At 41.6% G+C, this 10,250-nt stretch overlaps 1 protein-coding gene across 5 annotated transcripts in view; it reads right to left on the bottom strand.

The window, feature by feature from the left end:
* Positions 1-159: 159 nt before the first annotated feature.
* Positions 160-10,250, bottom strand: part of dnmt3ab (DNA (cytosine-5-)-methyltransferase 3 alpha b) — a 28,004-nt gene continuing 17,913 nt past the window's right edge. For all 5 annotated transcript variants that reach the window (XM_028394644.1, XM_028394646.1, XM_028394645.1 and 2 more), the window contains 17 exons: positions 9,261-9,638; positions 8,916-9,074; positions 8,630-8,737; positions 8,099-8,255; positions 7,794-7,940; positions 7,235-7,279; positions 6,816-6,895; positions 6,595-6,707; positions 5,284-5,467; positions 5,082-5,166; positions 4,746-4,891; positions 4,567-4,657; positions 4,314-4,462; positions 3,994-4,079; positions 3,681-3,750; positions 3,381-3,499; positions 160-3,274 (listed from right to left, as the gene is read on the bottom strand). In XM_028394644.1, the coding sequence (XP_028250445.1) occupies positions 3,133-3,274; positions 3,381-3,499; positions 3,681-3,750; positions 3,994-4,079; positions 4,314-4,462; positions 4,567-4,657; positions 4,746-4,891; positions 5,082-5,166; positions 5,284-5,467; positions 6,595-6,707; positions 6,816-6,895; positions 7,235-7,279; positions 7,794-7,940; positions 8,099-8,255; positions 8,630-8,737; positions 8,916-9,074; positions 9,261-9,638 (2,259 nt within the window). In that variant the 3' untranslated portion in view covers positions 160-3,132. The remainder of the gene's footprint in view (positions 3,275-3,380; positions 3,500-3,680; positions 3,751-3,993; positions 4,080-4,313; positions 4,463-4,566; positions 4,658-4,745; positions 4,892-5,081; positions 5,167-5,283; positions 5,468-6,594; positions 6,708-6,815; positions 6,896-7,234; positions 7,280-7,793; positions 7,941-8,098; positions 8,256-8,629; positions 8,738-8,915; positions 9,075-9,260; positions 9,639-10,250) is intronic.

Genomic DNA, 10,250 nt, shown 5'->3' with positions numbered 1-10,250 from the left:
TTTTTTCCTGGAAACATATTTGTAGTGTTTTTTTTTAAAGTAAATTCAATGGGTTATTTGCCAAAAAAAAAACAAATAAAACTGGACAGGAGTTTTAGATTTTTCCACAAAAACAATACATTTATTCAAGTGTTCTCCAGCACAAGTACATACGGAGCCTTTATCTTCTCTCTGGATACTAAACATAAAGGGGAGGAGGAGGGATGACTGCTACATTTGCTGTACGAACTGGTCTTGAGGAAAAGCAACAGTTATGACAGAAAGAAACTCACACAGAGCGTCAACAGCATCACCAAATATTAAAGTATTGACCTGCCTTGAACATTAAAATGAAATGTTGTTTCTGATAATTAAAAAAAAAGTAAAAAATAAAAAAAAAATAACATTTTGAAAAAACAGACATGGAGAATATTCCGGCATGGAATGTAGGTTTAAGAAGCAATGCGTATTAAGCATACATTATGCTACAGTAAAAGTTATTACTGATTTTTTTTTCTCACACGATTTTTCCCACAGATAAGCACCAACTACAGCAATCTCTAGTCTAAAACAATATAGGAAACCTTTCATTATTTGTTATCCTTATGTTTTTTTTCAAGTACAAAGTTAAAATGCCTTTGTTAATATATTTATACGAGTGAAATAATAGTTCTTTTCCATTACTACAAGGAACTTAAAACAGTCATTGTCAAGACAAGTTTATTTCTCTTCCAATCAAATATACTTTTCTTGATTAGATAAAATGTTTAGCACCATTGGAAACACCTACAATCCCTCTTTTTGAAGTCTTACAAAAGGAAACAGAAGCAAAAAGAAAATTAAAAACAAAAACAAAACACCACCATGTAGGGCTGTGCAGTGAAGTCGAGACCATTCATCTTAAAGCTGTCCAAAGGCCAATGTTAAGATCACAACACATTCAATCTGGATTTACTTGACACAAACAAATCAGTATGAAAACCTCCCTACAGCTAATGCTTAAAGCACATTTTGAATCAAATTTGATTTTTTCTCATATTTAACCTAAGATTTTTTTAAATGATGATATATATTAGCAAAGAATTATATTTTTCTTACGTAATAATAATTAAAAAAAAACAAATTGAAAACAGCAACCGGTAAATTCTATGTACAAAATGTACAAACATGAGGGGGGGTGTTATAAGTATCATATGAGGAGCGTGGGGTTAAAATAACACAGAGCTCGTATACAGCCTCATGTGCGGACAAAGAACGATGGTAATAAGGTCACTTAAGAAATTAATTACATTAAGAAATTAAATTTCAAATTTAGAATCTTAAATATGATATAGATAAGCGATAATATCTGTTTTTATTCATCTTCTTTGAGTGCCGACGTCTTCGTCAAACACTGTGTCAGTTTTTCGTTTTGACAAACTGCAGCCTAAATCCTCCATATTTAGCTTGTGAGTTTACAATCAAGAGAATTTAGTTCGTCCAAATTTTGGATCAGCACTTAATAAAAATATGCCAACATGACGACTACAAGTTAGCAGGGAAAATGGCAGAGGCCCAACTGTCCTTCACAAGGGACAAAATATCACACAAAGCAGACGACACAGCTCTTTATCTATGTCTTTACAATCTGAATAAAGAGAGAGAAGACATTCTGCGTGTGTCGCTGCTTTGAAAACACAGAGAACAATATGGATGAGGGGGAAAAAAGGGGGGATTACAAATGTGGATCCATCTACTGTACACGCCGTCAAATAACATGGGTTTCACATATTTAAAAATCCATTCTTCCACTTCTATTGGCACAGCCCTACTGTATACAAAAAAGTATTACGAGGGTAGATCATTTCACATCATCAAACTAAACGAAACAAAATTCACGAAGAAACAATATTTTTTTGTTTTTTTTTTAGAAAATATCAAGAAAAAAAAGAAAGAATACATACAAAAGTGCTTTATAATGTTGATAAAACAGCACAAAATTGCTATAAAAAGGTAGAAGAACTTTGTGAAGCCGCACCATATTGTTGAGGATTTTGCACCTGACTTGTTTTTTCAGTTTAGAGAGGTGGAAGTTTGAGGAGCACAGTTGTTCACCCGGCCTGGTCACCCCCTCCACCCACAGCAAACAACCAGGCTTTTACTAACAGTTGTACAGTAATGTCATTTGGTCAGGATGAAACTAGAAAAAAGTAGCTCACCACAGACTTTGATCTCTCTTTTTTTTTTCTTATTTTCTTTTTTCTTGAATGACAGAAAACATCATTTCCCATGTGGCCTGTAGCTTCACTTTCTGTTTGTGCAGATCCAGGCCGTTACAGGGCCTGAGCGTGTACACGAGGCTAAAGATGAGCACCAGTTTTTATACAAACTGTATAAAAGCAGAAAAAAAAGAGCATATATGCACTATTTTGCAGTCTGATGTCTGTCACTTCTATGAAGTGAACAAAACGGCACAGAACAGACTTTTTTTTTTAATTTAAAAACAAGTTTTTCCAGCAACAGGTTTCAAGAGCATCCGTATTGTCTAAACGCCACATGAGCTATGATGTTTCCCATCATTTTGGAGCACCATGGTATTGTAACCATTATTACAGTAGTACCTTTTATTACCTTCAGTTGTGTATAGAAACTGTAAACAAAGAGGTATATGTGATCTGGTGTTTTGGATTCTCAGAGACACGGCTCTCCTGACACTGAAGAAAAATCACCTTTCTCTCTCTGTGAGGCTCAGTAGCTGGAAGCATGGCCGCACTGCAGGTGGGAATCTCGCAGTGCGCTCACACAGCAGAAGCATTTCACATATTTAAAAAACAAAATCCCAACCTGCATCCTGCCTGTCTGTTGTTTCCCCCCGTCTCTACTCCCTTCCTAACGCATTTCTCTGTCTCAGTGTCTTGAGAAGAAAGCATAGTCTCAAGTATAGCTTGCACAAACAAATCAAAAATACTTGATAACACTGCTAAAAGGTAAAATGACATATCAAAATTAAATAGAATAAGAATTACATTTAAAATACAATAACGTGAAATCTACGTCAATGTTTCGCTTACAAATTATACCGTATAGTATAATTTGAGGATCAAGGCTCTTATTTCTAGTCACAACATTACAGTTGTAGTTCCTAAACGGTTCTGAGCGGCCTTTCCGCGCTGCTCAAACACAGGCAAAGTAATCTTTAAGTGGTGCAAACAGGTGGCGGATAACCGGGACGCTCCATGATCTGCCCAGGAGCCTCTGCCTCGCCAGTCGGCTCATGTTGGACACATCCGTATAGTGGACAGGGAATCCAAAGACCCTGGAAAGAGCAACCATCCGGATCGTGGGACACAGAGGAAGAGGAGGACATCTTGGAATTCTGTTTAGGCAGTTTTAAAATAGGGGACACTTCTATGCTTACATACCTCTCCATCTCAGTGCACCAGAGGATGTCTTCCTTCTCATTCATGAAGACGGGGAAGTGCTGGTCCTTACCCTGCTTGATGGAATTGGACCTGGTGGTGATGGTCCTCACCTTGTCAAACTGATGAAGAAACACAGCTAGCTCAGTTTGCTGCTTCTTTAGTGCATGGTGATGAAACTGCTTAAAACGATTACCCCTTGCTGCCACATGGAGCCACTAGTGAGCAGACTTCTATATTTCTACATCAACTTAACTCTTCATATCAAGGTTTGTGTGTGTGTGTACGGATGTGTCCTTGTACCTTAGCTGTTCTTCCGTGTTCCAAGCAGTCCTGGAGGTCCAGCCTGTCGGTGCACATGGCACTCAAAGGCCTAAAAACAAGCCAGGATTAGATTAAATTAGGGAGGTCATGTAAATCAACTGCACATTTCAAAGTGTCATCTGAACAAGGTCAGTTAAAGAAGACTACAAATAATGGTGCCTACAACTGAAACCCAGTCAAAGATGTGTCAAAAGACAAAATCATCATGTCATTAGGATTATTATCACTTATTAAAACTGCCGTTTTGTTCTCTTTCCCAGGCCGCTGCTTCCTTCACCATTCTCCCACTGACCTGTTCATGCCAGGAAGGTTACCCCAGAAGTAGCGGGCACGGTGGGCAGCAGACACCTCCTTGGCATCAATCATCACTGGGTTGCACTGAAAGTGAAGGTGAGAAGGAACAAACGCATCAAAGAGCGAGCAAGGTAAGATGCTCAAGTGTAGGTTCGATCAGCTGAACCCCATTCAGAGTCAATTTACACCTCTAAAGTTTATTTGTTTTCCAAATAATCCAAGTAATGATTTAGTACCACAAGGAGGCATTCATGTCACACCTTACAGCGTCTACATTATCAACATCATCAATATAAGAGAGTACAGGCGCTTATTTACCTCTAAAAAGCGAGATATGTCCCTTTTATCACTGACACCCATGGCAACCACATTTTCAAAGAGCCAGAAGAAAGGCCTGTCGTCCCCCTCCTTTGGCCGAGCCTCGTGGAGCAGCCTGTAAAACTCAAAGAACAGGCGACCAGTGCCCTCTGTAGGACAGGAAGAGTCATTAAACAGCACGTTAAAGCATATAAAACTCAGGTTATTCTACTGTTTTATATATTTAGGTGAAAAAAAAGGACCCCCAGCCTACCGTAAAGGCCCTTCCTAGCAGGATTGACTATAGAGAGGTCATTACATGGGCTCCCACCAATAACAAGGTCAAAAGGACCCCACTCATGGATCTATAAACACAGAGACATGGAGCGACACACATCATCTATGAGTGTTAACAATGCAAACAACCACGCAAACACAAGCAAACAGACTCACATGTTTGCGCGTGACGGTCCTCACATCGCCGACGTACATGATGCGACCCTGATGCCGGACAATACCCACAGTGATGGAGTCTTCACACACTTCTGAAGCTACGTAGCGATCCACTCGGATGCCAAGTTCTTTCAGCACCAGAAGTCCTGCACAGGATGCAGAGAAAAAAGAGCATTTTTGGAAATAGCACATTTATAGAGCTGAGTTTTTGTCGTGCTACAGTTTCTTTATATAATGAAAAGTGTCACTGTGGCATTTTTAAGCATGCAATTATGGGGTTTAAGGGATTAACACAGGTTTTTGATCAAAGAGGCAAAAGAGGGGTTCCTGTCTAACCTGTTGCTATGCCGTCGAAGAGTGACAGGACACGAATGGGCCTCCTCTTTTCCACCATGACTGGGGGGTAAAGCTTTGGTGGATCCTGAAATACAACACCAAGAGAAGGGGAGGAAAAGTAAGACACACATAACAAAAAAAAAAGATTTCTCAAGGAGACACATGTTGGGATTTATGGCCAAAAAAAAGGTGAATTGCTCACAAAATCTTGGTCATGATTATTTGCGAAGAAGTGCTGCAGGCGGTTGGGCCAGTCAATGCGACGCTCCAACAGACCGAACACGCCCTTCTGACCGCACATGTAGCAGTTCCACGGATCCTCTTTGATGGCGGCGAGGGCGGCCCCCTGACCAACGAGGAGGTCCACACACTCCACACAGAAGCACCTGAACACAGAGGAAACGTATCACTCGACAAGTGGTAGTATTTAAAAAAATAAAGCCAGCTTCTGAATCAGTGAGAGGTCACACACAGGGCACACAGATCGGCCTTTTGTTTTTACATCTACGATGGCAGTTTAAACGGTTTCGAATGAGGTTTGGGAGTTTTGAGAGGAGCGAGTTATCATCCAAATGTCATCCAAATGTCAAATGCCATCATGTAAACACACACAGCGCAGCATTGTGTGCTGATTGGTCCACAGTGCGCCTGACAAAGCTCAATCTGTTCTCAGTGGTATTTTTAAGCTGTGTGAGGATACAATTTCTTTATAGTCAACAGCGGCCCATTCAGCTAACATTCAGCAGAGCCACGCTTTATACTGTATAATATTTGTCATCTGCAAATATCTCCACTGGACCTCCATGAAGGTGCGTGACATCACTGCTATGAGATGTGTGATCCATTACAAAGCCTCTATTGTGTATTTAAAAAGAGCAGCGACGGCACAATCCCACGATTAGAAGCTGTGGCACACTGACAACTCCTCTATGCCCTATGAAGATTGACTTCTAGTTAGATCATATTTTTTATATCCCTGATAACATGTGCATACTTTTCCCTTTATTTTAGGATTAAACATGTTTTATGAATTGAAATTGAGCATGACAAATAGATGGATGTCTTGTAAATAAGTGTCACACTGCTGAAGGACAATTAACACTACGAGTGGGGACTTGTCTTTGAGCTCCAGAAAGAAGCTCACAGCAGCAATGGTGTCAAAGTAACAACCACTGAGCTCCCTCTTCATCTTGGGAAGGAGATAGAAGTCTGTGGGTTCAAATCCACATTCCTGGATGGCAGCTGTCGCCACCGGGGGCAGCAGCATTGTCCTGGTGGAAGCTTCCCATGCTGGAATCTTTTCTGATCGTCTCTCATAGCTGTCTTAAACATCAGAGTAGTAACCGCATGTAATAGTGAGACCCTTGTCTGTGTAGTCCACTCCCTTTGTTACACAGAAACCATCCATCACCTGCCCGCAGATCACACTGATGTACACTTATTGGTAGCTTGGATTGGAAGACATAAAGATTTTTTTTAGCCTCTATAATGGAGACCAATCAGGGAACCTTACCGACAGCAGTTGTTGTTTCCACACATGAGCACCTCTCGCCCGCCGCAGCAGATAGTGCAGTAGGACTGGTAGCCATCGTCATCATACTGATATGCACATTCTAGGAAGCAGTTCTGCAAAATGAGAGTCAAAAGAAAGCACAGGATGCAGATCAATCAGTGATAGAAGTATGTTCATTTTGTTTGATTTGGAGTAAGCTGTGTGTTTTGTCCCAGACCTACCTTACAGCTCTGACACATGCCCCCTGCAAACAGGGGGTGCTCAAGGCTGACATTCAGGCTTCCACAGGAGATGCAGATGTCTGTAGAAAGAGCAGCGAGTGTCAGTATTTAAGAAGGCAGAGAGGTCAGAGGAGTGTGATCACTACGAACTTCGGTGGAATCATTTGAACAGCTGTGTGCGTGGTCGACATCTAATTAGCTTAGCTGGTGTGTTTGGAGGAAAACACACGAGGGAGGCAGAAAGGCAGTAAAAAAATCCAGGAAGTGTTATTTCTCCTTCTGTACTCTTTCATCATTTTACAGCACAGATGCAGCACGGATTTTGTTTTTTTTTTTGTTTTGCTTGTCAACATCAGGGCTGAGTGCGAGGCGCCTGCTGCTGCTGCTGCAAGCGGCGGCACAGAGGACGCGTCACTTACCCTCTAAGCTGCGGCACTTTTGTCTCACTTCGTGAACAAGGCGCTCTGAGGAAGAGAAATGTAGGTTAACACAATCCGACAATGAATGTGAGTTCAACACAAAGCAGCCATTTGTAAAGTTCGTTTAGTATTTTTAGAGTTTTAAAGGGTAAAAATGGAGAATGATATGATCTGAGTGGGTGATGTCTGGGTGGTCATTCCGAGTACAGTTGTAATGAGCAGGGAAATGATGTATAGAGACCTAAACCAGGCTGTAAACATGTTTATATCTGCTGTAAAGTTGAAGGTCTGCGGGGACAGACTTGTTTTTGGAGCCAGTCTCGAGTGGCTGCACTTCTATCAATAGAGCGCGTTTGGGAATAATTACAAGCATCAATTCATTGTCCTTTGGAACAACATGATCCTTTTTGCTTGGCATCACTCACTTTAATCTTAAATCTGCCACTCTAATGGACGTCCTGTCCACGCACCACTTACACTGATGTGCTGAGACCTTCCCAGGAGACTGACTAAAGAGTTCATGACTCCTATATACAGTCTAATAAAGGAGGCGCCTCACCTCGTGTCCTCTCATCAATGATGTCCTTGACCTTGGGCTTCTCCACTGTGCTTTTGCGAGGCTTTTTGGCTGGAGGAGGCGTGTAGGCCGCCGCTTCTGGCTCCACCCACATCTCGGGGTAAACCTCTTTGTACGGGTTACGCTCCTCTGGGGTACAGAGCATACGAGAAGCATTAATATTACAGGAAACATGGTGAATTATTAAAGTGCTATTAGAGAAGTTTAACCATAAAGTTTTGAGTTTTTACCCCTCAAGGGTAAAAAACAAATAAACAGGGAGCCTCATGATATTGACTTCCTCTTACCCTCTGGTGGCTCTAAGCCTTTGGGTCCAGTAGGTTGAAATCCTGTCATAGCCCATTCTATCATCTGCTTGTTCAACATTTCCACTGATTTGGAGGTTTCTGTCTCATCACTGTCAGGGCAGGACATGAAGGCTTTTCCTGCCCGGCTGCTAGCCACCTAAAAACAAAATTAAAAGAAACAAATCCTGTAACAGGGTCTCTATATTTTCTACTATCTACTATCCCTAAACTGAGAGGATCATTTTAGAGGCCGATCTAATTTCACCCGAAAGTTTCACTTATGTTGAAGCTACTTTTTTTTGGCATCTGCTTCTGCAAATTAAGATGATTGCAGGAATTGTCTTACATGTTTTCAGCTTGTTTGATAAGCTTCTCAGTACAGATTTGCAGGAAAAAGTTTTTGTGGTTTCACAGGGTCTTTACACTGAACTAAGCCAGTCATGTGTTAGCTCTAGCTTCATTCTACAAGGATGCATTGAGCTCAGTCAGACATGATAACATACAAGGCTGTAATTGAGTTCGTACGCTCACCTGTAACACCTCGTAGATGGCTTTCTTGTACATGGGCTGCTTGTTGTAAGTTGGTTGGTGAAAGGCATTGTTAAAAGAACTTAAAGGCATGAGTTTTTCGACACAGACCTGTAAGACAGAAAGTTTAAAGTGACGCGTCTGTGGATTAATAAAACTTTCTGGTCAAATAAAACCGATTATTCATAATGACTGGGTGTCACTAAAAACAGAGGAGCAGCTTTGCTTGGAAAAGAAAAAAACAACAAATCACCTGACAGCAGTATTAATGTTGGCTCTGAACACTCACCACTGAGAATTTTCCATCTCCAAACCACATGACCCATCTGGTTCCCTCAGCGGCTCTGCTCCGTCCCGTCATCAGCCAGGATACGATGCGGCCTGGCCACCACGAAAACCCTCGCAGCTTCCCCCAAACCAGCTCGCCAATGCCAAAGCCACGGTTGTCCTGAAGCCAAAGCAGAAGACGAACCCATTTTTAAACACCCTCAGTGTGAATATTCTTCACTTTGTGACTGTTAGATCAGGAAGCATCATGATGTTTTTCTTCAAAAAGCTCCTTTAAATGTCCTGGAGGGTGTTGGTGGTGTGCTGTAAAATCCTAAAATATGTGTGTGAATCCAAATGATGTTACCTCATATTCTGGCTCAGTGTCTGCAGGCTTGGGGGATGTTTTGTCTCCTCCTCCGATGGCGACGGGCTCAGGGGTTGTAGCCACGGTGGGGGAAGCTGGGTCAGTAGGCTGCTGCTGCTGTTGCTGCTGCTGCTGTTGCTGAGGTGGTTGCTGATGTTGCTGCTGCTGCTGCGGCAGCGACAGCTGTGATTGCTGTTGATACTGAGGCTGAGGCTGAGTGTGCGACTGAGGCTGCGGCTGCTGCAGCGGCTTTGAAGGCTGTGGGTGCTTGATTATTGAAACTTCTTCTGTCTGGGTTTCTGTTTCGCTCTCCTCAGGATCCTTCATGGCGTTCATCGCTGACATCAGTTTGGCCTTTTTTCTGGCCTTTTTCTCTGCCTGAAACAAAATGTAGTGACAGCAGAGGTGAGATCAGGTCTTTTTCGCATGATTTTGAAATATAAAGACAGGCGAAGGGCTCAGCTGGATACACTTTCTCAATTTAATGTGAACTAAATGTCGACAGCATCATTATTCAAACCTCCTTCAAACAGCACATTTTTCTCATTTGGGTCCTGCTTTGTGTGTGTTTTTCAAAGCAGTCTGATAGGTTGGGTTCTGCCAGATATATATATACAGAAGCTTCATCTTAGGAAAATGACTTCCCTTTCTGAACTGCCCTGGTGGTTCTGTGTAAATCAGAATCAGAATCAGAATCGTGTTTATTGCCATGTAAGTGAAGGGGATTCACATTACTAGGAATTTGCCTTAGTGATTGGTGCATACAAAGAACATATAATAATTAACATGACATAAGATAAAACTAAGATAAAAACTAAAGTAAGGCTAAATTGACATGGCATAACAGACATACAATGAACCGAACATAAAATGAGTGGCGGATATAATGGTAAACATAGACCCTTATATGAACGAATGGAACAGTGTAATAATGTAATAATGTAACAGGTACCACATGGGTCGGTGAGGTGGTACTAGTGTACAAGTAGT

This window comes from Parambassis ranga, chromosome 22, assembly GCF_900634625.1.
Source record: "Parambassis ranga chromosome 22, fParRan2.1, whole genome shotgun sequence".
Taxonomy (NCBI): Eukaryota; Metazoa; Chordata; class Actinopteri; family Ambassidae; genus Parambassis; species Parambassis ranga.
Note: the sequence above shows the minus strand (reverse complement) of the source record. Positions and strands in the feature narration are given on the sequence as shown.